Genomic DNA, 27244 nt, shown 5'->3' with positions numbered 1-27244 from the left:
TTCCGGGTGCTAGCATCTTCTCCTGCTGCGTAGTGTGACGTGCGTGTTTTTTTGTTGTGCGTGTGCCTGTGTATACGTATACCGACCCGTTCGCCCGATTCCCGTTTCCTGCGCTGGAGGATCGTCGTTCTATTTGCTTTGAGCCCGTTTTTTGTTTACACTCGCCAGAGTGTGTGTGCTGTGCAGGTGCATTGTGCAACGTCGTCCAAAAGCGGTGTGTGCTGCTGTGTGTTTCGAGCGTGGCGAGTGCGTCACTTGCGCGTCAACCGAGATCAACGGTCCGTGGAAGTGGAAGATCACGCACGCATTGCAGCAGCAGTAGTGGTAGTGTACGCATCTTGACACTTGTCGTGTGACAGCGGTGCAATTTACAACAAATCCCTGATCGTAAACAACCGGCGCGATCAAAACGAACGTATCGAACGCAGTGATAAGAAGGAGTTTTCTTGGAGCCACTTTCGGTGTTTGTGTGTTTGTGCAGTTATGGAACTGTGATCTCAACGCTTGCCGTACAAAGAACTTCCACCTAGTGCATCAAAAACAGTTGCAGTAGAACCCACACTCCAAAGACTCGGTGAAAAGGAAACAGATCCAGCTAGCTCCAGAGACTTCAACCACCACCCTACAGGTACTGTACCACACATAAAAATGCACCTCATGACGTTGGGTTAAACTTATCCCGCTGTGGGAGTTTCTTGCACGCTGCCCTCCACAAGATGCTGCCCCTGACAGCAGTTCCTCCATTTCTTAAGATCTCCCGCCCGATCTTCGTGCATTCCGTGTGGAAAATAGCGGAAGTGGTCGATCGGCCCATAATTCATGTATGGGGGTGCTCCGAACTTGAATGTGCAATTTAATGCCAATCGCATGTAAGCCATACTCCCTTCTAACATACCGATCCCGGGCCAGCGAAATATCTAATCTTGATCCGCGGGGCGAAACTGTATTCCACGGCCGCAACAGCCGAGAGGGAATAATGTATGGGCTATGGTTTTGTTTTTGTGTTGTTTGCTGCGCTGGCTGCGATCTGCCTCGTATCTTCTTCACATATGTGCTGATCGTACCGGACCAAACCTTGGAGGCGTTAGATCGGTTTAGAGCATTTATTGAAGATGGTATCATCCTCCCATTTCACTATTTTACTGGTGTACCGGAGGGCATAGCTGCACACTGAAGTGCAATGCAATTCCATTTTTTTTCCTCTGCTCCAGTGCTTATCCTCCTCTTTCTACCAGACCAGAGCGAAGGCGACATGCAAGCAGTGAATTCGTCGCGGTAGTATGCTTCGGGCACGAATTGCTAATATAACCAAACCACCACATTCACCTTTTTTGCTTGCAATTCCCGCTTGGTTTGTATTATTCGTGCTCACCACACCACAAAAAACTCTTTCGTACTATGGCCTGTAGAGTGTACTGTACACGCTTACCATTCGGTGGAAAAGCCCCCCACAATCAAGCATCATTATTCTCGATCAGGCCGAAGCACTCTCCAAGCTTTTTCCTTCACAGGAAAGCCTCGGATTGCGGATTCAGATTGGAGTGCCTGTTTGTACTCCGCCAACTTCTTGGATAAAGCGGGTTCACTGAGGGGGGGGAGGCGTTTTGAGACGGTAGAGAATACAGAAAGAACCACACCGTTGTTGTAGAGACCCCCGGCCGAAGATGGGGTAGATGTTGCCGACCTTTCCGACCGCTTCCGATTTCCGAACGGCACCACCATATGTTAGAAGACGAAGAATAGGCCGAGCATGCCAACAGAAGAACCGTACTTACGTACCGAATGCTACGTTTCACAGACGCCCATGATCAGCGGCTTCTGCCGGAAGCCCTACCGAATGGCGATGGAATTGGATGCAAAAATCTGCATACGAACGTCCCTTCTGGCTGCTTTATGTACGCAGCGTAGTAGCGGCACCATAAACATTTGCCACCATCGACATTGAGAAGAAAGCAATCCTTGCTACTCTCATCGTCTTCCACCCACTCTTCCCTCTAGATATGGGTTCGATGTCAAGGTAAGGCCACCGCACCATCTTTTACCAAGCGGTGGATGCTCGGTAAAACGGGATGCGATCGGTACGTACACCATTATGCGCACCGGTAAGAAGCATAATGATAGCGTTCTATGCATCGTGCGCATAGAAGATGCATAGAAGCTGTGGAGCAAGCATAGGGCGCCCAAGATCGGCGGGTGATGGCCAATGCAAAACGTGGGGAAAACACCGATCGTATAAAGAATTACGATCTCTTCTCCACCCCAGCTCACTCGGTCCCCGTCCTCTGGCGTCCGTGCGAGAGATGTACGAGCTACACGAGCAATTTTACAGCGAGAATAGCAAACGACACACTCGATGATGCTGCTGCTGCACCGTCTCGGTGGAGAAATGGATCGCATAAGAAAGCAGCAATGCGCCATGCGGTGAAAAAGGCGGGTACTACGGAAAACGGAACGAATAAGCGAACGGACGGACGAAACGAACGAACGAAAAAGCTGGGCTAACTGACGCCTGGAGAACCATCATCACCAGCAACCAGGGTTGCTGCTGGTGGTGGAAGAAATAAGAACACTCGCGGAATAAAATGCGCACGAGCGCGCAAGATCGGAGCCAACGGTACTTGCGTGGCCGCCGCGGCCAGGTCAATGTTTTATAATCAGGCACGCTTCGTTTCGGGTTTACCGACCGTGCACGGAGAGGAATAATAAAAAAGCCAACATATCCCAACCGCGCGCGCACACATGGTTCACACACGTGTGTATGTGCAGCATACCCCGGTAGATGGGAGTTCGGTAGCATAAAATTCGTTCACCAGAGCCATTTCCCCTAGAGCTGCTTCCGGTGCCGAAGCAGCAAAGCTTACCAGCCGTAGGAGGATGTGCTTGGTCTTTGGCTGGACAACCAAGGCTGGCAGGCAGGGTAATCGCACCAGCAGGGCATGCGGAGACGTTTCTTGAGCAAGACAATTGCTTCACGATCATCTCGATTCAACCGTCGTGGATGCGTCCAAAAGCTCCAAATCTGGCAACACGAAAACGTAATGTTTGGCCGCTCCACCAAAACGTTGCCCAAAGCCCCACGCCCCAAAAGCGAAACGGACGGAAATATAGGTACGGACAATTAGTTTCGCGTTTTAGCGCTAGGCGCTGACGGGGCTGAACACACGGACAAATTCTGGAACTGTTGGACGACGAGCGAGCGTTCAAATTAACCACCGTGTACTTGCGGATCGTCTTGTATCTTGGCTACGATCGAAGCGCTGGTTCGATGTAAATTGTTAGAAAACTGTTGCTGCTGCTACACGGCGACACTTGGTCGGGGTTGGAATGTTCCTGTGCTCAAAGAGCAGGCCTCTACTGGCTACTGACAGGCACGGGAGGTTGGTACGTTCGTTCACTTCTTGCCCGTTGAGTGGCAGCAGAATGGTTCGCTGGGGAACGTTCTGATGTCGGTGACACCACACCCGGGCGAGATGCCCATTTGCAGTGTTACCCCTTTCCTTAAGTCGCCACAGCAAGAGCGGGAAGGGTTGAAGAATGCCACCCTTAACGATCGCAACGAATCGGGGCGGATGGGCGAATAATGATGAACTGCAGCAGAAGCAAATGGAACAGCCTTGGGTGCTGTCTGTGCCTGCCAAGCGGGAAAGAATAATTTAAGAAGAACGTCAGATTACCTCCCGAGAGCTAGCACGGGTACAATGTGATGATTAAAACCGAGACTCCTTCATCCGCTGCAAAAACCACATTCTTTCCTAGGTCGATATCACGATCGATAACGGCATATAGTCGCGATCGTTACATATGTAATCAGTTCGATGGAAATGATAAGCACTCTGCTCCTCTCTCTCTCTCGGTGAAGGACACAGACGCAAGTAGTCAAAAAGTCCCGTAGAAAAAGCACGATTCTTGTCAAGGCTCGACTGGTGCTCATCACCTGGTGCCATGACCAGAAGGCAATATTGTGACCGTACTAACTATTACCACTCCAACCATCGAACTCATTATGCTCGAGAGGTTCGAGGAAAAATGAGTCTCATTTTGTAAACGATTTATATCAATTTATCACCATCATTATGATTGGCTGCCATATTAGCAAACCAGTCATCGATGTAAGAAAGGATCGTTTAAACACGTCCCTGGTATGAATGGAAAGGCATCGCAAGACGCTCGCCACCAACAAAAGCCACCAACGATCCCAGTTCCATTAAAATCAGTTACAACATTATGGCTACCAATCGTGTCGGGGTGTTGGGTGGAAGTGATAAATTTAATTTAGCGGAAAATCGACCATCCTACCAATTTCTGCCACCCAACTGCCTGCCAAAACATACGGCTTGCGGTCGTATCCTCGCCAGCGACAACATCCCAACAAATGATCGAACGATCGGGATGAAGTGGATGACGGCGTACGACACAGCCCAATAAAAACTGACCATCTTTTTTGCCACCTACTCTGCTTTACTGAGGGTGCGAGGGCTGAAGAAGTCTTTTGTGTTTCTAGTGGCAAAGCGTAAAATAACCCATTACCTTATAGCTCGAGGCATTCAGCCCACCAATGTGACCGCACTTGGGCGGGACAAAAAAGGAATTGCTCTCGTTTTGTGTCTTCTCACCACACTTGCAAGAATGACTTTGAACAAATCGGACATTCAACGACGATGCAACTTCAATCACGACGATGAACGAAGAAAACGATGAACAATGGGTTAAATGGTTGGCAACCCACCACCATTTAATGACAACGATAAAGTTTTGTTTAATTTGTTTTATCGTACAGTTTTAATGATTCCAATTATACCTTGTGCATCGCCGCCACGCCTGGCCTGCGTTTTATCGCGCGTGTGGTGTAATAAAGCGGGCTGCAGACGCGTAACACAAGGCAGTATGTTACACACTGATTAAGTGATGTTTCTAAATGTATTTTCCACAAAGAAAAGCACTATTATGGGCTGTATGGGTAAATGGTCCTGACGGTTACTTGCTCTCTGACAGACCGAAGTCGGCCGGTGCAGGATGTTGTGTTTCCCAGGCTAGGGTAATGTAAACATGGGTGGATAACCTTCCGAAACCCAATCCCATTGCAAGATAACACGTTATCAAGTGTAAGACATTTAGGGACGCTCAGAAAAAGCCTAAGTAAACTCTACCGCTCACAAACGGTTCGATTGAGATGTCCCCGTGTGAGATGAGTTCTGGCTGTCTGAGCTGCTGGGAAACTACACCACGGGGTCACCCGGGTAAACCGACCACATCCGGGGAAAAGTCAACGAATCCCTGTGTACCTTGCAAATACGGGGCACGTCGGTTCGGTGGGTACTGTAATAAACTAGACGACTTATAAATTCAAATCTTCGACCCTCGAACACCACAGGAGAGCAAAGATTAGGATTTTTCGACCGATTAGGATGACTTTGCGAAGCGTTTTTTTTCTTCTTTGTTGAGTAACTTTCCCCGGATATCACTGTTTTGAAACGATTTTTCTTTGACTAACAACAAACAAGACCCACTGGAAGGCTGGAAACGTTCCGGTTGATGGGATAGGAAAATGCTTTGTGGTTGAACCTTCAGCCGAACGGTCTTCTTACTGCTGTAGCAAAACCCCGTAACGCAGTCCGGACGAACCATGATAACTTCATTACTTCATTTCGAACACCTTTTCCAAAGAGATGATGATGTGTCATCGCATCATCTTAGTGAGGGTTAGTTCATTACAAAAATAGAATCCACACGAAGATTGGAACCAAAGCACCAAACTATTCCTTTTTTTTGGGAAGCTCACTCCCAATCTTCACATGACCAACCGTAACGGCGACGAATCGAACGACGGCGTAAAAGCGTAACATCCAGGCGTACTTAGTCTTGGGTCCCCGGCTCTTAGCCCTAGGCCGACGACGTTCTTGCGCCGGAAATGATCTTACAAACGGCGAACGCAAGGTACGTGGCACACACAGAGAAAAAAACAATGTACCTCTCTAAAGAATCAATTTAAAAATGGAACGAAAATTTACGTGCGATTCACGCAAAGGTGCCAAGAAAGATGCCCTCAGCCTGTGGGTCTGCATCGCCCCATGTCATCGCCCGGGTGATTTGAACCACCCTGGACACGGTCGGCTGAAATCGTGAGATTCTCTCAATAAGATAGTTGCATTCTGTTTTAAACGCGTTTTTAATTGAAAACGACAGCTTTCAACGGAGGTACTGTTGCAGAGAACGGCACGCAGGGCACCCTATGAGAAGGCGAGTGTCGCCCCCGGCACGATTGATACTATTCTGCGTCCCCAGACCTGCTTGGTTGGCGTAGTTCTTGAAGCTTCTCCCATCATGCCTTCTGCAGCAGTTCGATGAACCACATACCGTCGTCGGGAATTGAAGCACGTTTGGCTTCGGTCTCGCCCGGTAACCCGACCACCATTACCCGACGCTCAAGGTAATCTCGCCTCCTTTCCAAACCCAAGCATTCCGAAGCGAAAAAGTCATCGTGTATCCCCAGTGCCTGAAGAATTGATTTTCTTGGGCGGTGCACTTTTCACCGAGTTTTCATCAGCCGGCAAATCAATTCTATTGCCCTCCCGACAAGAGTTCTACGCCTAGGGCCCACCCACCAAAAAAAAAAGGCTCGTTAATTGGAATCAGTACACCAAACTTGCCCGATCACGCGTATCTACGGTCCGCGTAACGATGTTTTTATTGGGCTTTTTTCCCCGTTCTTCGTGCGCTTACATCGCCTGCCGAGAGAGGCTTTTATTGGGTGCCTTTTTTGTGGTACCAAAGAAGTGTAGAATGTAACAGAGAGAATAGAAAAAAAAACTTCAAACTCCATCCGGTATACTTCACCATATCTGTATCGCAACCTTGCCAAAAATGGGGAGGAAAATGCTCCACCAACACAAAAAGCAGCAGCCGAGAAGCTACTTCGGTTGCGATCTTACCGGGCAAGCTATCAATCGCAGATGTGCGCTACACGTCCGATCTCGTGATGTTTGGGACGATTCACGATCGTTGGGAGGAAAGAATCAATTCATCCAAAATCATCGTTCAAACACCTCCGCCTCCCGAAGAACAAACACAAAACGGCTGGAGAGGTGTGGGGAAAAAAAAGGTCGAAATAAAAACGGCAAAGTTTTCCCACTTCAACGATGAGGCGCACAACGCGATCGTGATCGCCAACCGCCCCGAGAACGCACCACAATACACACCGAAACACCGTTATTGTTAATCAAATAATTCCGAATTGGACCTTACCAACCCGATGTGTGTACCGGAGTGTGTGTGTGTTTTCTTACTTTTTCCCATTTTCCCGCAGATTAACGTAATTTTTCCGTAGGGCAATTCCAGCACCAACCAACTGAACACATTTAAATCATATTGCATAGAGAATGCACCATTAATTTTGAATGCGTTGTACGAACGCGGCGTGACTTGCCCTGCGATATTACGGATGTGAGCAGCGTTCGGAACATGTGGGAAAAGCTTGAATGTTTGAATTCTATTCCCCGCTTTTTCGGCAGCGTTTTCGTTCATTAGCCACAGAGCACACATTAGCTTGTGTGTGTGTGCATTTTCTTTTTTTTTCCTTCAAAAAAAGCTCCACACACCATGTGAAAATTAAACAGAACCTTGTTTCCGTAGCAATAAGCTTACGATAAACTAGCCCAACAAACCCGAAGTCCTCAGCGCGCCCTAAGAGCCTCATGGGAGGCAGATTAAGGTGGATAAACAAATGAATAAATAAACTACTTCCGTTTGGTTTCTCCCAAAACCAACAACTCTGTCCCGCTGGGCAGCATTCCAGCACACACCCGACGCACTTGTTCCATTTCTGGAAGAGTCTCATCGTAAAATACTTTTCATCACAGCAACGAAAACAAAAAACCAACCCAGCATAACTGTGCATTTTTGAAACGATAAAGCATTACATTCCGAAGCTTCCAACAACAAGTAAAAGGAAAAAAAGGCAAAAAAGGAAAAAAACAAAACAGATTCAAAACGAAAACATCCAAGCAGAAAGGCACGACAACGATGGATGCAAACGGATCGGCTGATCCCAGAGGGCCCAAGCCTTTTAAGCTCTGGATGGGTGGGTGGAACAGCACCAGATGTAGGGGGTTGTAATATTAACAGGAACAGTTGCTTGGTGCTTGTCTAATCTTATGTCATTATGTTGCCATTACGCGCTGCTTGCACTGGCGTGCTTGCGTTCCAATTAAAAATAGATTAACCATCAAATGTAATCACGCTCGTTGCCAAAGACGCTTCTTGGTGTGAGCGGTGTTTTCTAAAGCCGCTACAACATATTCTGGCGTGGGTGGTAAAGTCGTTCCGTTTCCTTCGTCGTGAAGTTGGAGAACACTCTCTTACCCCATTCTAGACACATTAAACCAACAACTTCCCTCAGAGCTTCCTCAAGCTTTCGGAAGTCTTGTCCTTCGTCTTTCAACTTTGAAATGTCAAAACTCAAGAGAATTATTGTTTTTCGTACATTCACCTCACCTCAGTGTAATTGCGGTTTTCGGAGGTACTGCGGATGCTGAGGGTTAATGTTTCCTTCTGCTACACTGCTAAGTGATCTTTAATGCAGTACAATAGAGTGGCCTGTAAATAGCTGCTTTTCCTTCACTTAAATGGCTGAAACGCTTTTGTCCATAGAAACAAGGTAACAATAAATATTCTGTCACTGCCGTTTAGCATGATAAATCCTCTGGCGAACTTCTGCCCGTACCACATTGACAAAAGGAAGCAATAAACAACTAACAACCAACAAACCAAACCAGTTTGTATCGATCGGTTTCACGAAACCCGCCATATCCACAGGAAGCATGGGATGCGCGGTAAGCCTAGTTTACACCAACCGCCTGGCTCAACAGTAATCCGGACACTGGAATGGACGAACGGCACCAACAACACCGGTTCGGCACAGAAATCCCGAAAATAGGTCACCGCAAAGTTGAATGCAAAATTGAATGTTTTGTCCGTTCCCAGCCACTTCTTGCCCACCACCAGAAGCAGCAGCAGCAAAAAACCAGAACGGCACACAACATTGGTGACAAATAATGGTGACCGATGGATGAACGAAAGTGGTGAAAGTGGTGCCAATATTAAATTGTGTGCGCGTTTGACGTTTAAAACCAACCCGCTCCCATTCACCTTCACACCACCATTCATTCTATTCATTCATACAGCATCATTGAAAGGAAATTGGAGCAAAAGCGTAAACTTTTGGCAATTATTTTAGGCACACTTCCCGCCACGATCAGCTTCAACCCGAGCAACTTGCTGGTGGCAAGTTAAAAAGGTCAACGATTGTGGGCAAAAGTGTCTTTAGCCATTCACCACCCACGCGGACCGAAAGTGTTTACCTTCTCCCTTTTTGAATTGTTGTGCCTATTTGTCGTGGTGTGCTTTCTTGCTCTGCCTTGGCCGTACCCCGCACGCATTCAATGCGGAACGAATTTAGTGAAATAAACAAAGTCAGCCTGGAGTTTGGGAGCCTGGGAGCGAGCTTAATGTTTCATTAAATCGTGTAGGTATTCCCGGGGAAATGTAGGGATGAATGGGGTGACAGAAAAGGTATTTTCGGAACGTAATGGAGTCTCGCTAGGGTCACGATGAAAAGTAAGTCAAAGCCATGGGTACGTGACATTGACCGTGCGATTGTTCGCTCGAGACACTGGCGTACCTTTCGAACATAAATTAGATTAAAATTTTAAACGAACAATATAGAAACCAAAAAGGAAAATATCTCACAAATACAGCGACTTCCAATTTCACCTTCAAACAGCTCAATTTTCACCCCCTCGAGTCAAGTATTCCGATGACCTTTACCAGCAAAAAAAACCCCTCGTAAATAAACACATTCATCACGGATTTGCTTTCATTAGCAGGGAAAATCCCTTAAAAGGAATCGTTTATTTTCACGGTGCTGAGGGTTGGATAGGTTTTTTTCCTATCTCTGTTATTTGAAATTTCTCACCACTCAAAATCACCCATATTTAAAAAAGCTTTCGCTTCCGATTCCACGCCAATCGTCTCTAACCTGCTCTTTCTCTGGCTGTTATCAGATGCGATTCTCTTCGGATGGAGTTGTTTCGTTTTTGAAGAAAGCCAACGACAAAAAATGGGCAAACCACACATACAATTTGCAATCATAGTGTAGCAGTCAGTCCAGACGGTTGCCTCCTTAGCGACTTGGTAAGGAGAAAATGTAAAGCTTACAGTACAGAAGCCGAAGTAAAAAAATCCACCAAATTCCACCCTCTCTAATGAGCCTTTTTTCATACCTTGTTTTGGCCTTTTTTATCGTGCCGGGTGTGATGAAAGAATTCCTCTACCACCAAAGTACCACCTGCTGCTGCTGCTGCTTTATTTTGGTAGGGTATGGCGCTTCGGCCCCACAGATGGTTTTTGGAAAAAGGTGCATCCATCCTCGGTGCTTTGGAGCGTCAAGACTCACCCAAAGGTGAGCGAGAGAGAGAGCAAAGTGCCGATATAATTGAAACTGCAGCATCCTCAGCTACTTTCATGGTTCAACAGAGGGTTCAATGGTATAGGTCTCCTCTATTGCCATTAAGAAGGCTTAGGCTTTTAATAAAACGCCCAACACCCACTACACCCCACACAATCCCTGGTGCTTTATGCAGCGGCCATTGTTTGTTTAAAGCGAACTCCCAACCTGAACTCGCGCACCGGTGTGATGTTTGCCTAACCGGGTGGAGTAGACTCTTTTTTAAATCGACCGTTACTTTACTGGTTTTCGTATTGCCAGCGTGCCTGTTGACGTTCCTTTTTATATGCGTTGGCCATTAACGATCAACCAGATCATACTCACATCATTCACCAGACGGTTGGAGAGACTTTATTGGGCCTCCGTTCGTTCTCCCAACCCCTAAAGCACATAAAGAGCTCCTCATTTGCCTCGTTGTACGGGTTCTTTCTCTTTGTACTTGTCCGGCAGCAACCGTTGAAGCCATCAATTCATTACCTTCATTACCGTGCTAGCTTATGCATCGGAACATTGAGGAGCATTTGGTTCGAAATTAAAAGATTACTGAGAGAGTGTGTAATAGACCGGGTAAGAGGTATTAATAAACGGAGGGTTGTTTCCGAGTGTTCAGAGCCTTGGCCCCGAACTACCAGGTCGAGTTGGGGTCGATCATCTTTTCTACTCTCCCCGCCCCACCTCGCCCTCGGTTTGCGGCAAATCCTATTTAGGTTGGCTGTCGGGGTCAGAGAGTGTAGCCAGAGAAGCGACGAAAGTGAAAAGTAGGTTCCCGTTATTAAGCCAAGACCCGAACAACCATTATCCACTACCCCGGGTCACGATTTTCCATAATAATTTTCAACCGATCCGGTGGATGGGAATGCTGTGAGAAGCATCACTAGCCGTACAACACCGATACCGAGGGCCGTCTGTGTGTATCTCTTCTACGCCACGGATTCGCATATTGAGATTTTCGTATGACCCAGCATTTCATGGGAAGCGGCAGAAGCTCGACTGTGTACTAATTTTTCACACGTTTTTTTTTTTTGGTTTGTTGTGCCGCACAACCGATTGTGGCAGTGGGGAAAGTGTGGAAGATTTTCAGTCGTTGTAGAAACCGGGGTGAAGAAAGCGGTCCGTCGGGTGGATTATTCTTTTGTCCCAAAAGCCGTGCGACGAAGAGGCGCAAATGAATGTAATGATGAGGCCACTTCTCAACCCCCTACTCACCCCCCCCCCCCCCCCTTCATCGGTTGGGTGGGTGGGAAATCTCTCCAGCTGGAAATCGATTCCGAAAGGCGTTGACGTGCGATGCAAAGGAAAGCCACATACATATAAGCATATAGTGCACCATTCGCACTTTCATTCACACACGCACACGTGCACCTCTAATTGTTTGGTCTCAATCAGATGGAAAACTGGCCAGCACTCCGCACCATCGATCCAATCGACCCGAAACGAAAAGCGTAAATCAATGTTTACTTTCTCACCGGACCAACAACAAAACCGTACAGCCAATTTCGCAGATATATCCACAAGGATGGGGCTGGCAGCTCGGCCGTTTTTCTTCTGATCCCATTCATTTTCGGGACCATCGAACGACCGATCAAAATTTCACCAACCCAAACCCCAAGATCGGTACAAATTGGCACCTGTTTTCTTTTAATTTTCTCTCGTTTATGCGTGCGTTATTCGTTTTTTTTTTCGCTAGGGCTTTGTTTGCCCCCTATTGGCACGTTATCAGTGTGTGCCGATTTTTTGGAGGGGTAGAAAGAGATTTACGCCTAATTGTCCGGAGCGAAAATACAACACCCCGAACAGCAAGCAATCTACAGTTGGGTGCGATTATGATCCACAACCAGCAACGTTTTATGCTGGATGCAACCATCATCAACATCATCATCGTGTTTACGGTAGGCGTTCCAGTTTTGTCTGCTTCAGCCTCTGTTCATCTCCAAAAAAATTGCCCGAAAATCGAAGATCAATCGTTCTGTTAATAGGGCAGGCGAGGAATTTTGAACCACACGGTCGAAACGATCGATCAATCGAGGAACAGAGATTAGGCATGTGCAGTAGAAACAGTTAGCCGCACTTAGCAGACGTGTGTTTGTGTGGTTTTCCTTCACACACACACACACGTAGAAGAAAATAAGAATTGGTGGTTTTTGTTAAGGAATGTTAAGCCTTCCACTCTTCACCCGTCCAGCTCGAAGTTCTGCTCATCACACCAGTGTGTGGAACCGTGGTGCAAATATGGCACTTTTCATCAGCGCTAGTCGGGTTTCTCGATCGATGCTGTAATCTTTTGGCAACTCCAGTTGACTCCATTTGGCAAGTAGACAAGTAGAACAACCGATCATGCTGTGCGCCACCAACATCAGGATATCGTTCGCAAAAAATTGTAATCGCTGACTGATCATCGATCGGATCGGTTTACAGATCGAGCATGTTTCGCTGTCACTCTACACGCGACCCGAGCCTGCTTAACGTCTCCCGCCGTGTTGGCCTTGAGGCATCGGATAGGTACTAAAGGTGTATCCCGCCGGCACCACCTGGATGACATACCCTCCCATTTCTCGCGCCCAGTGAGCCCGGTACAAACTGCCGAGCGCCGTACGGCAACGATCGATTACTTTCCGTTACGTGGCCTAAAAAGGCTACATGTAGGCTAAGTCCACCCTGCTGCTAGAGCTCGCCGCTGGGTTCCGGGGCCGTGTGTTTCTTAGCGCGTGTAGTGAAGTTGCCGGGAAAATGCTTGCCACCCTCGGGAAGCAAACACACACACAAGAAGGAGGAAGTGTACACACTCTGGTAGGCACTCGTGCCTCTCCTTCGTTCTCATTCACCCATTTCAAATCGCATCATGACATCATTTACCACGAGAACCACGTCTGCGACATACACAGGGCTGGCTGATGATGATGCCGTGGTTTTCCCAAACCAACTAGTGGATGGATTTCAGCTGCTTCCAAGCATCCAAGAATGAAGGAATTGTTCCGCTTCAGCTTCATCCGCCAGGAAAGGCTACTCTCCATTGCCATTTCCTCCCGTACTGCCATCATCAACCGAGCTGTGCCGGGGAAATTGTGGCTTTCGCGGTGAAATGGGCAGGCTGCTCGACGCGACTCGGACGCCTGCTTTCTCGCCCGTGCGCTCAATCTCGAACCGCCAACGCCGCCAACGAAAAACCGGAAAGGTTTCACCCGATCGAATGTCGATTGGTTCAATTATGTCAAGTTCTACTTTGGCAGGCGCCTTCTTCCATATGTACGGTTCATCACCATCATCATCATCATCGCATGATCTTTGGCACCCACCCCCCTAGCCAGAGCCGGTATGTATGTTGTGCGGGCGAGAGAGTGTTTTCCTTCGACGCGAAGCCCGCCAATGTCCAAGGTATCCGATGCTCTACGGCGCATATGCATGGCACGACGGCACTGGGGCAGTAGAGTGTGTCTATTCCGGAAAGGTTAAAAGGCACAAAGACCACGCTTCCCGCAAGTCATCGTCCAAGCGAGCGTAGCCACCTTTTGGCCACCGGTTTTTCACTGATGCATTGTGATGGCGCCCCCGGGACTCACTGCTGAGAGTGCGAGAGGCTCCCACCGTTCTGATTCCGTTGTTGTACATGCGTCCAATCTGGTGAAAGGTTACGATTTGTACACGCGCGAGCTGAACGATCCGATACGCTTTTACTGGTCAATGCAAGATCTCGCTCCGAGATCCCCATGATCCCTCCCATGTAATGGACGATCGGTCCACGTCATTTCGGCACGGTGAATGACAAATCGAAACCCAATTCCATTGCGTTCCCGTGCTTCTTGAACTTGCCAGCTGGCTGTTTTTTTCTAGTCCACCAAGAAAGCCTGCAATGGCCCAGTTTCGAGTTCCAGGTTACCTTCAATCGTGCCCTTCCCAAAACAGAAAAAAAAACTAAACCGGGAAGCCTAATCTTACCATCTCCCGGCGCGGTGTCGATCGTTCTCGGGAAACAACTGGGGCCCTCTAATGGCGTTCCACGTCCGTTCATTTGTATGCAAAACAAATGCTCTCCTGCGCTGGGGAGAGGTCTCCGATGCACCCGTTGGGGTTTGCTACCGGTATCCCGTTTGCCCTTCTGCCCTTCAGCCACGGGAATCCTGAGGTTGTACGATGAACTTATGCAAATGCGATGCGATGTTGCCCTGCACACAATGCAGCCGTAAATTTTACATACTACAGAACGGTGGTTGCTTTCTGGGTCGATGTTTACCGGAGAAATGCCTAACGCCGAAACTCCCAACCCCAACCCCGAGTTCTGTTCTTCTGCCAAGGTTTTGTGAGGCCACACGAAAAAGGTCATTACCGGTCGGGTGAGAGCTCTCACCTTGCCAGATTACCGCTACCTATTACTGCTGCTGGTTGGCAGTTGTTGGCCGTAACGACAATAATTACACTTCCATGGACCGTGTGAGTGGTACCGGGCGTATTATTGTTGCCGTTGCTTACCGCGGGTTCCGTTTCACAAACGTCAATAAACGTCAAACGATGGCTCGGGGAGCGTAGTAGTCCGTGGTGTTAGAAGCGGGAAAAGCGCTTCAATCATAAGAAGAAATGGCAATTAACACTAACACCGTATGAAAGGTGCACTTTTTCTAGTGCTCGGTACCGATTTGCAGACCAGCGATTTGATGCAGAAGCAGCAGGATGCATGCATGCAACAACCCATCTAATGAAGTCGTTGTTCACAAGCTCACCGTTATTGGATAGCTAACGTGTGCGGCTCTTGAAGCACACATATTCTGACAATACGTACACATCCGCGCCACAAAGAGACTTAATTGTATTCTGAGCAACTGAAGATGGCAACCTTTTAATCCCTCTCACAGCATGAAGTACAACTCCAACAATGTACTGGTGGGCATTAGCTAGGCACGGAGCGGGATTTTTGCTTGTCTTTTGATTCGCACTGCAAGATATTATTACCTCACGATGAAATGAGTAAGAATGAATAATTAACACTTAACCCACACCCTTGCCTTCACTGCTACCACATCGGACGCCATTGGCCGCCATTCGTTTGGTGAAGCCATATTTTTTAACCCGCAAACTCGTGATCTGCGAGCTTCGATGCGTATTGCGCCTTCCCTCTTCGCCAATAGCCAATCTTTCGAACCGAAGAACGAACCCCACGGTGCGTTTCTTTCATTTCCTGTGCGGTTAGTTTCCTGCGAATATGGGCAGAGAGCTGTGCGCTAGAAAGAAAAAATGCCCCTCAAATGACTCAATAATAGTTCCAACTCTACCCAGCTGACGACGAGCGGCCGCATGTGTATGTGACGGTCTGTTGGTCGTCTAAAGCAAATAGAATTCGCTACAAGCGAGATGCGTTTGTCCGCTACGCTTCCCAGCCTGATTTGTTGCGCATTCCACAGGAGAAGCCTGCTGATGACGTTCGCTCGGACTATGAAGACGTCAAGTAGCGGGGCCAGTTTCATCGCAACAATTACAAATGATGCTTGGGGGACAGCGAGTGTATGAGCTATTACCGATTATTGGAAAGTCAAGAGTGTTCCAACCTAATGGAACGTCCAGGGAATAAAAGGTATCCGACAAAAACTCAAACTCATTACCAACGTTCTTCAATGTTTTTAATAATAGCAAAACAGAGTCCCACAAAAAGTAATGTGCCGATGAGGTTGAGGAAGCATTTAGCTTCTTTCGGCTGACAGACCGGCTCCCGGTACACGGTTGGTTGACGCCACCAAACGTAATGGTTTCACATCATTCGTCATCCGAGAGGAAGTAAAGTGTGTTCCACTCGAGAAAGAAATGGGTCCGGCACTAAAAAACAAAAACCACTCCACCAATGTTCGCTTCTGTCTAATGTGCCCACTGATGTTTACAAGCAGCCCAGGCACGGGACAACAGTGTCAACTTCAGGACAAATCACAACCAAGTGGACAACCAATTTGCGGCATCGGGCTCGAATGGCGGCAGTCGCAGGACGGAACTGATGCTGTTTGAAAATCAATCCGGCAACGCGGGATGGGCAGCAATCACCATCAGACCACTGCAAGCTGAGGTTTTTAGGACGTGCAGCCTTAGATGTCTTTTTTCTTGCTGGAGTGTGCTTTAATTTTCTTCCATCCCTGTACAAACGACAAAAAAACGGCAAACCAAACTTTACTACATCAGCTACATTTCCGCATTCGAGCAGTGCAGAATCTATTTCACTCCCGCTTCCCGTTAAAAACTCGCCCCAAGGGACCAATAAATCTTTGCTGCGCGAATTCGTAACCATTTGTCGGGCTCGGCGACTCGTTCAACCATACCCATAACCTCATTAGTACTTTCGCTCTGGGTGCTCGTGGACTTGCGTTCCAACTATAGCCGAAGAAGAACTCAGGCTACTCAAATACACCGCTATCAAAGCAAAGCTTAACTCAAGACGGAAAAAAACGAATAGCTCCAAAATTTTACAGCAAACCGCTTTGGGAATAAAGAATGTAGGCCACAACATTCAACTAAGCGCGATTGTTGCCTCCCCTTACCACAACTTGTCCTCCAGAGGGAGAGGATTATATTTCACCGCGCTTTCGGTGGGACATTTCTGCCATGAAATGAAAACAATTATTCCTAGCGGCACACGGCATCATTGTCAAACTACCTATTGTTCTCGCACAAAAGTTGATCTCTTTCGGGAGCACGAGTCCCCAAAAAAAGGGCTCTTTTGGACAGGAAAAATATCGGAAGCCGGCAAGGCCTAATTTCCACCTTTTATGCATTATAAATTGCACGGGAAATGGAGGAATAAAAAAATCCATAATTGTCACCGCGATTTAATATAGAAAAGGGTAATTGGAAATTGTTTGGTTAGGAATTTTTACGAAGTCTACTGCTTAGAGCTTTAAATGCATGCTTTTAGATGAACAAGTAGATCGTCGCCCTAATTCGATGTCAATTGTCGATTGAAATCGGTATGTCTCGTGTCACGCACAACAAGCTCTACAGAATTTTCACAGAAATTTTTCACTAGCCATACTGACTGTTGCTTTTCATGTTGCAATGGAGGAAATTCATGTAAATCGTCTTGCTAGAAAGATTGAGATTTATCAAGTTATAGCTGAGCGCAACCAAACCCCAAGCCAAAGAAGAACTCGAGAAAGCGACCGCGGCAACAACAGTTATGTACAACGGCAAAAAGTGTTCCTACCCCGTAACTCATTTTCTTTTCCTCGCGCCACACTCGCTGCACTTTGCTCCCTATACCCGCCATCTTGCTTCCATCACACGTGGCACACCATCGTAGCGCGTGAAGAAGAGAACACACCGCATCGATCGCCGCAGCAAACAAGGCAAGATCACGCGAAAGCGCGAGAAGGAAAACAGAAACAATACGCGCGGAGCTTTCCGTGCTCTATTACCGTGTGGTCCCTACCGTCGCTGGCCGTTCCCGGTCCCGTATTCTCAGCCTAGCATCCGTACCATCTAAAACAAGCGCAAACGACAGAGCACAATGCGCACGTAGAGACGAACGCACACGCGTATGCGCGCGCGCGCGCCCGCTCTTTTCAAGCGAAGTTCCGGAGCATCTCAGGGATTTATACCCATGTGGTTGTGGGCTGCGTTCTGTGGCTTCGCACAGGCCACAACAACGATGCGTGTTTCCTTCCTACGGTTGCATTGGAGTTACGCGAAAAGACACACACACACACAAGAAAACCGCACCAAATCAAACAACACGGAACGTGGTACGGATGGCATGGTGGTAGGCCTGCCGTCGCTCTGCTGTCACGGATTAATCTTTTCATCTTTCAATCGCAGCAAGCAGCTAACCGCAGCACTGACGCGAGGAATGCAATGCGCGAAGACTGCACGATTAAGAGACCGTCCGTTAGGCCGCTTTGGGGCACACGCTTCCCCTCCCGTTTTTGACACATTTTATTTCACGATCAAAAATTTGGTACACTTCCCGAAGGAAAGAAGCCACGCTAACGAACCCCGAACGCATCAGCGGGCTCTCGATTCCCGTTGGCCATAAAAATTCATCCGGCGTGGAATAATGCTTCTGGCTGCGCCAGCTGTTGCTGAAACCGGGAAACCTTGCCCTGCCATCGCGTTGAACTAATTTTTAAACTCCAAACGCCAGCACGCCATTCATTGTTCATTGTTCGGGCAACCGGGCTGGGACTGCTGACGGCGTCTTGGGAAAGAAAGCATTACACACATACTGGGGGCCCAGCCGGCAAGTACCGTTGGCACTGTTTTCATAAGCAGATTAACCACCAGCTGGAACACACGACGGTACATCCCCAAAACATGCCAAATAAAGGTCTAGGCCGCTCAAGATGAATCCCTAAGGATGCCAGGCTCCATCACTGATGGAAAGTCTAATTACCTGACTCAAGACTGGTCTAGCAGGACCAGCTTACCAAATCTGGACAACATTATCCCAGTTTCTGACGCGTGAGCAAGCCAATGCTTTCCCCTTCACCGTAATTACCGACAGCACGGGGTAGAATTCACCTCCGGTAAGGAACTTGCTCCGGCTCAGTCAAGATCGAGCTTTCTTTTTCAAGGCAATCAAGTTTTTCTAGTTCCCAGAGCGCATACGTTCTTTATCTCTCCTGCTCCCGTCATGCTCAACAATCCAAACGAGGATACCTACGCTTTTGGGATTAGTGTCTTGCGATCGGCAAGATCACGGAATTCCGTCAGCTCCGAATAGTTTTTTTTTGTTTCCTACTTCGGCTTTTCCATCTTGTGCACCTGAACCTGATCATTCGTCTTCCCTTTTACGTGAAATTAGCACAAAACGGGCCCCACATTGTCCAAACCCTCCCTCCGGTGTCTTGTATTCCCCCCTTTTCCTGTTAGTGCTCGTGGTCCGCCCGGTTACAGTTACCCGGTACAGCAGAGGCACAGTTTTTGTTCCCCAGTAACGGAAGTAGGGTAAGGGACCGAGACTGTGTTCGGGTGTCCCGGGCGTGTCGATTACTGACGTGCCCCAGATAATTGTGCCATCGTGAGCTTTGGTGGCTTTGAGGGAGCCAGCCGTGGCGACCGGAAGAAGCTCAATTACTAGCGTTCTGACAAGGACAATTAGTTTCGGAAATCGTTAGACGATCGTGAAAAGCAAAAGAAAGGTTTTAATTTTTTACCTATCGGCAACTTCCTGAACTTACGACATCCGTATGCGTCCCTTTGGCGAATAAGAATTCCGACAGACCATACCATCGGGGGTGGCATCGGGCTTTGTCAGCTTCATCAATCTTGAGACGAAACATCTAGGTCAAAAACACCATGTTGCAAATGTCGACATTTAATTAATGACATGTCATCCCTTGTAAGCGGGAGTAAGGGAAGTAACCCTCAGTTTTCTGCAATCGGTACAGGGCGTACCATCATTCACCATGCAAAACCCGATTATACAAGAGTGGTCCCCGGGAGAAAATAAAACGCAAACTAGTGCACACCACCCGTGTAATGCACCCGCCTCGCCCAGTGGCAAGATACTTTCGCCAGGTACTACCTGCGTGTGCGATAGTCCGCCATCGAGCACTCCAACAGTGCCGCATACGGGTACTTCTAAATGCATTGCTCTTACAAGTGTGTTACGAGCCCACAACCGCATGCTGACATGTGTTTGTGTGGGGGTGGGGTGCTGGATAGAAAATGTCAAATGCAGAAATGAAGCCTAAAGCATCCCAGTGCAGCATGCTGGGCTGTGTGCTATACGAGAGCGAGGGTGAGAAATGTCGCCTACTACGACCGACGACAATTGTATGTTGTGGTGGGTATGTTGCTTCGTTTTTTTTGTTTGCATTGGTTAAGGGAAAAGATCCAAAAAGGTTCTTTTGGTGTGTGTATTTTTTTCCCCACTCTTGGGTATCGGGATAGCACGAGCGGGAAAATCAGGGTGAAAGAGACTTTCGCATAACGGGTTCACTACTCGAGTCGACGCCGCAGCCTAACAACCACCTGCGGACGAACGGACTAGGTTTTACGATGAATACGGTCGAGTCGAGTACTTCAGTGGGTTTGCTTCGGAAGTGGTTGGAAAACAGTTTTCTCACACAACCAGCCACCGTATCCCGCCGCGCTGAAGAACTCGCCTGCGTGAACTAGATTTCGCTCTCCAAGACGACTGACTGATTTGTAACGTTTCTTTTCCCTCCCAATGAAACCTACCGTGTGTTCCGGCTGGTTTCTAGTCTGTTTTCGCAAAACCGTCCCGTAGGGATTACGTTTCGCACACACAAACACACCCTACCTATTTCCCAGATTTCTTCTAGTTTCCCGCAATCTTGCCGGTTCGCTATTACTCGGCATGAAAGGAATGTTGAGATTAGCCAGTTAAAAAGTAAAACTCCTCACGAAATCGCTTCGTGAGTGTATTCACGGTTCTATTAGTTTAGCCTTATTATCATTCGCCCTCTCTCCTCCAATTCCACGAGCCTTTCCCATTACTAATTCAAATTTTCCGCTCGTAGAATTGGAGGATCGATCGAACCTCACCTTGAAAAGCGCAGCGCTCCGTTCGCCAGCGTCGTCGTCCGTCGATCTACGAAGCTGATCAATGTGGTGCATAAATTAAATTAATGATCAATCCTCTATTCCGCACGGATCGATGGGCATCGATGATGAGTATCGATTTTATTGAATGTGATTTGGTGCTTTTGCAAAGGAAACGAACGATAATCGAGTTTGCAGTTTGCCGAAAGAAAAAAAACAACCCAACTCTTTATAACAAAACTCGTGCCAGAAGAGCCGCCTCGGGGATGCTTATCGTTTTGACTTCCGACACAAACGGGGATGCAAATTTTCGATGTCAATAAACCAACAGGAACAAAAAACTCGTTAAGCAGATCGTGTTATGTGCGAGCGTACGGAATAGGGGCATATGGGGTGTGAAGGTGAGGACCGCGCGAAAACTTAAACAGAATGTTGTAGAGCTATGTTTGACGCATTGCCGAATGTCGGTCAATGGTCCAAATGTTGACATCATCTGCGCCGAATGCTTCATAACGGTCTCCATGGGGCGGAGATATTTCGCATGATCTCACCATTGTGGATGGAAAAGTGTCAACAAATTAAAGCTGTCCGGTCCGGAGGGGCTGGCTGGTCACACATACACACATCATCATTTCAATAAACTTGTTCCACCTGATCGGATGGACACGATCGTCTCGCGTACAAGACAAACGAGCGGTCGGAACGGCGACCATAAACATAAACGGTGGATACCATTCCCTATCCCTAGCATAAAATCATAAAACGCAAAATGAAAGCTAGCCCTAGCGTTGCTCTACATAATGCGTCATAAACCGTCATCTGGACCAGCCTGGCGGGCAGTAGCGTAATAAAGTTGAGTTCTTGAATTTGTTCCGACGCCCCGTTTATTGGCCGACATTATTGTAGAAAGTATGGGGAATTTTGAACGGACCGGTAGTACTAATGCTATAACGCTCGCTGTGAAGGCATTGTGAAGTGAGTACGTTGAAGAATGGTACTTTCCTACAACCGACGTTCACAAAGTTCTGCTCTAGAAGCTGAAGCTAAATGTCCGATCATTGTTCGTTATCCGTTTTGGCTAAACATTATAGAATTATTAGCAAAATCCTTATTTCCTACAGTTGGGCTGGTTGGTCTACTATAAATAGCCTCATTCTTTAGCAATCCCAGTCATTACTGCTGTTCCATTTTTATGCAGTTAGCCAGTGACTAGACACATTTGAACTACCATTAATCATAGCGAGCTTAAGTTTTTGGTTTGCTTTGAACCAACGTAAAGCACCCGTCAAATGAGTTCCAGCTAAGGAAATGAGCACTCCCCAATAAATCCCATTCATCCTCTTCCCATTCATGAAAATGTCGATGAAAGCTCATGCACTCAAAACTAATAACTATTCAATCGCACTAACTAATTCTTTCCTGAACCTCTCATCTTTCATTGCAGATTGTTCTAGCCGGCCACAGAAGAAAAAAACAGCAACAAGATGAACTGGCGTCCCGCAAACTTACTACTATTTTCCGTCTGCTTCCTGGCGGTGGCCCAACAGTTCGTGCAGGCCCGCGTTGCCTTCGAGAAGCTAACCGACTACGACTTCCAGGGAACGACGTACTACAGCGTCAAAAATTTGTCACTGTATGAGTGTCAAGGTTGGTGCCGGGAGGAACCGGACTGCCAAGCGGCTGCGTTCAGGTATGCCAACAGCTTCGCCACCGTTTGGGTTGTGCAAGTTTTCTTACTAACCTCGCTTTGGTAAACTTATCCACCCAGCTTCGTCGTCAATCCGTTGACCCCTGCCCAGGAGACGCTGTGTCAGCTGCAGAACGTGACGGCAGCTAACAACCCGGCCAGCACACCGCAGCGTTCCTCCAGCATGTACTACATGGTGAAGCTGCAGCTACGGTCCGAAAATGCTTGCCAGCGGCCATGGAATTTCGAGCGCGTACCGAACAAGATCATACGCGGTCTGGATAACGCTCTGATCTACACCAGCACGAAGGAAGCCTGTCTGTCGGCGTGCCTGAACGAGAAGCGTTTCATCTGCCGTTCGGTCGAGTACGACTACAACAACATGAAGTGTGTACTGAGCGATTCCGACCGCCGATCCGTCGGTCAGTTCGTGCAGCTCGTGGATGCGCAGGGTGTCGACTACTTCGAGAACCTGTGCCTAAAACCAAGCCAGGCCTGTAAGTTTAGCCGCCAGTTCCAGCTGCCACGCATCGGCGTATCGGACGACAAGGTGTCCCAGTACGTTGGGCTGCACTACTACACCGACAAGGAGCTGCAGGTGACGTCCGACACGGCGTGCAAGCTGGCTTGCGAAATCGAAAGCGAGTTCCTGTGCCGTTCGTTCCTGTACCTTGGCCAGCCAACCGGTTCGCAGTACAACTGCCGGCTGTACCATCTCGACCACAAGTCACTGCCCGATGGACCCTCGACCTACCTGAACGGTGAACGACCTCTGATCGATGTCGGCGAGCCGAGCGGCGATTACTTTGAGAACATTTGCGAAAGTAAGTAGCTGCCGGTTGGGGTTGTACAAGCACAAGGCTTGTACTGAAATTAATGCCTTTCTGACCAACATTAATTATTGCAGAGCAATCGAATCAGGCTGAAAATACGCTCCCCGTTGTGTTTGACACCGTAGAGGATCCGGCCGTTAACAACCTCACCCGAAACGATGCTAACTGCGACAAAACTGGAACTTGTTACGATGGTAACGAACCGTTCATCTACCATTAAAAAACCACTTTACGAGCCCCCACACAAATTGCTAATTGAACATCTATCGTTCCCCAGTGTCGGTTCACTGCAAGGACACCCGTATTGCTGTGCAAGTGCGCACCAACAAACCGTTCAACGGACGTATCTACGCACTGGGACGCTCGGAAACCTGTAACATTGATGTCATCAATTCCGACACCTTCCGGCTGGACCTCACCATGGGCGGACAGGATTGTAACACGCAGAGCGCGGTACGGAGCCATTCCATGGCGAGCTTGATACAATTCTCTAACGCGCTTCATTCTCTTCGCAGACCGGCATCTACAGTAACACCGTGGTCCTGCAGCACCATTCGGTCGTGATGACGAAGGCGGACAAAATCTACAAGGTCAAGTGTACGTACGACATGAGCTCGAAGAACATTTCCTTCGGCATGTTGCCGATCCGTGATCCGGAGATGATTCACATCAACTCGTCGCCGGAAGCACCACCGCCAAGGATCCGCATTCTCGATGCTCGTGCTCGCGAGGTAGAAACGGTACGCATCGGAGACCGTTTGACGTTCCGCATCGAAATTCCCGAGGACAGTAAGTGTTGGCCAGATTCGAACCTGACGGTAAGAAACGCACAGTAACGCTCGTATCCGTCTTACTTCGATCTAGCTCCCTACGGTATCTTCGCCCGATCGTGCGTTGCCATGGCAAAGGATTCCAAGAGCACGTTCCAGATCATCGACGACGATGGTTGCCCGGTCGATCCGAGCATCTTCCCAGCCTTCACCCAGGACGGCAATGCGCTGCAATCGATTTACGAAGCGTTCCGCTTCACCGAGAGCTACGGTGTGATCTTCCAGTGTAACGTCAAGTACTGTCTGGGACCGTGTGAACCAGCCGTTTGCGAGTGGGGACGCGATTCCGTCGAATCTTGGGGCAGAAAGCGTCGTTCCGTTACGGCCACGTAAGTATCCACCCACTCTTCTACCCAATCAACCATATTGAAGGCACTCTTTACCGATATTATATGTTGCTCGTTTCATATAGCAATGATACCGTTGAGGAGGAAGAGGACATGAACATCTCGCAGGAGATCTTGGTGTTGGACTTTGGTGATGAGAAGAACCGTGACTTCCTGCGTAGCGAAGCCAGCACAGACTTTGGCAGAGGTAAGCACTGTGCTTATTATTAAGATTATCTGTTTTGCAATTTACTAACCACGAGTTTCCTTTCGTTTTTACATACACAATCGCAGATAAGACCGTCACCATCATTGAGCCGTGTCCGACGAAGACGTCGGTGCTGGCACTGGCTGTGACCTGTGCGCTGATGGTGCTGGTCTACCTGTCGACCTTGTTCTGCTACTACATGAAGAAGTGGATGCAGCCGCACAAAGTCATGGCATAGAAAGGGAGCGCTGTAACAACCGTGCTCGATACCATAATCTAGGATCTAGGCTCGATGCCACACCGCCCGGTCCCCGGGGGAGACTGCTCCAGGCTGCGGGGTGGCAACGGTGGTAACAGCTAGCTGAACAAAAATCGTCATTCGTTTCGAACGCTAGCGTTCGTTTGCCAAAAAAAAAACACCCAATTCTGGTGAATGACTCTCCTTCCCATATTTCCCAAGCACGATAGTAGTGGCAAGCGTAGGAAACAAAATGGTCACCTCCCCTAGGGGGATGGTTTTGGTTTTACTATACATTATGTATTTCCTTTTTGTTTTTAAATTCGGAAACGCATCACACTTATCCCGAGCCTAGCAAAGCCGGTGGCCCATTGCTTCATCTTCTGGTTGCGTATCCCACACCCTAGGAAGATAGAATCATCGATAGTAAACCCCACACACACCCACACACGTGCACTGGCACATTTTCTTCAGGATCATTAGTAGCGTTAGGCAAGTAATTAGTACACATGTGCATCACACACTGCTCACACATCACCTCATCATTGTTGCTCACCAACCCCCACCCCCATCCCCCATTATAACCCATCGTCAGCTCTTCTAGCGAGATTATTCGAGGGGCGGGATTAAAACATACACCACGACACACAGCATACTAGGATAATTCGTAACTAGGGAAAGGATGTCGCGGTAGATAATAACAGTAGTAATTGCGAATCAGAAGCGCATAGTAGCCACAGGCGACAACCTCTTTATACAATCTATTCACACTTTCTATTGAGTTTCCGATTTGACGATTTGAGCGGGCAGCACAGACAGGGATAGGCAGGAGTACCGGTGGCACCTACCTCAGGTACAGGTGGCCCAGAAGGTAATAAGTTTAGTAGATTCTAGTTTGATGTACTTTTGCTCCCGGTGTGGCAGAGCAGCAGCATCAGATCATCTGTGCAGCATACCGTCGCCTGCCTAGATCGAACAAATCGCTAACTTTAAATAGAGATTGGAAACAATTATTTATTGAAACGGCATGACGCATCATACGAAACAATCCCACGTCCACACACTTCTACTTTAAAGTTATTTATTTCGAGTAATGGAAACGAAGCATGAGTGTCGCGCGCAAGAACACACGGGAAAGAGCATTGCGATCGAAAGGATATAACATTTGCAAAGGGCACATTGGAGCAGACGTCCGTAGTGAATGGGGATAGAGGATAGAACTGAAGTGTGCTAGTTGAGCAGGAAGTAGGTTGACGAGGCAAAGCGAACACGTAATTTATTTTATAATTATAATCCATTATCACTCATTCCCATCTAGACAGGATTTTTATCATCACCACACACACGCACACACAGTGTCACGTAAAACCTTTGCGACATACGTTCCGGGCGTACTACAATAATACAACAGATTCCTGACGTCACACACAATGGCGGCTTAGCTGGTCGTGCTGCACAATTCTATAAATAGTATCCACCACCCCCGTGTCACAGCCCAAAATTACGCCAACACCACTGTTTAGTTCCATTTTTCGTTCCACATAGCGTATACTTTAACTATTTAACGAGCAAACAGTATCAAGAGACGGACACGGCGTTACGCACGTTTTCGCCCGTCGATGAATGCTTATTTTATGTGTAAATAATTTTATCGAACGACAGATCCATTCAGATGCTGCAGCATGATTGGAATAATAAAAGTAAATAAACGAAAACTCATTCTGATTGCAATATTTTCGGTTCTAAGCGTAATATAACTGAAGCTAACTGATTTCTTCTCTAGCCGCTACAAGCACAAGAGGTCTCGTCGGCCTTCCATGACATGGAAAACAGCCGTAGCCGGATGATCAGTACTGCTTTTTGGGAGGAGGTATTTCAGTCTTCGCTTCCAACTCATCGAACCGACCCGAAATGAAAATAAAAATGGCATATTGGCGCAATTACCATCCACATCCACGGAAGATAAGGTCTACCAAAAAGTCGACATGCCAAAAGCGGGAAGAATGCGACCAGTGTTATATCATCATCGTTGCTAGGACCGTTACCGATACCGATCAACGCAATTGCACCGTCTTAATTTGAACCTTTGGGGCGGTCCGGCGGCCGAGGCGATAACGGCGCCGTTCTTCACACGGCAGGTTCAAATCC

The 27244-nt window shown here is 48.0% G+C and overlaps 1 protein-coding gene across 1 annotated transcript; it reads left to right on the top strand.

Annotated features, from left to right (window-relative positions):
• Positions 1-27209, top strand: LOC118506862. The gene is made up of 9 exons (XM_036044598.1): positions 1-628; positions 22419-22664; positions 22743-23485; positions 23569-23688; positions 23772-23947; positions 24010-24283; positions 24359-24653; positions 24737-24858; positions 24945-27209. The coding sequence occupies exons 2-9, from the start codon at positions 22459-22461 to the stop codon at positions 25094-25096; spliced, it is 2088 nt and encodes a 695-aa protein (XP_035900491.1). The 5' UTR covers positions 1-628; positions 22419-22458; the 3' UTR covers positions 25097-27209.
• The last annotated feature ends 35 nt before the right edge of the window (positions 27210-27244 follow it).

The sequence above is a fragment of the Anopheles stephensi genome, chromosome 2 (assembly GCF_013141755.1).
Source record: "Anopheles stephensi strain Indian chromosome 2, UCI_ANSTEP_V1.0, whole genome shotgun sequence".
Taxonomy (NCBI): Eukaryota; Metazoa; Arthropoda; class Insecta; order Diptera; family Culicidae; genus Anopheles; species Anopheles stephensi.
Note: the sequence above shows the minus strand (reverse complement) of the source record. Positions and strands in the feature narration are given on the sequence as shown.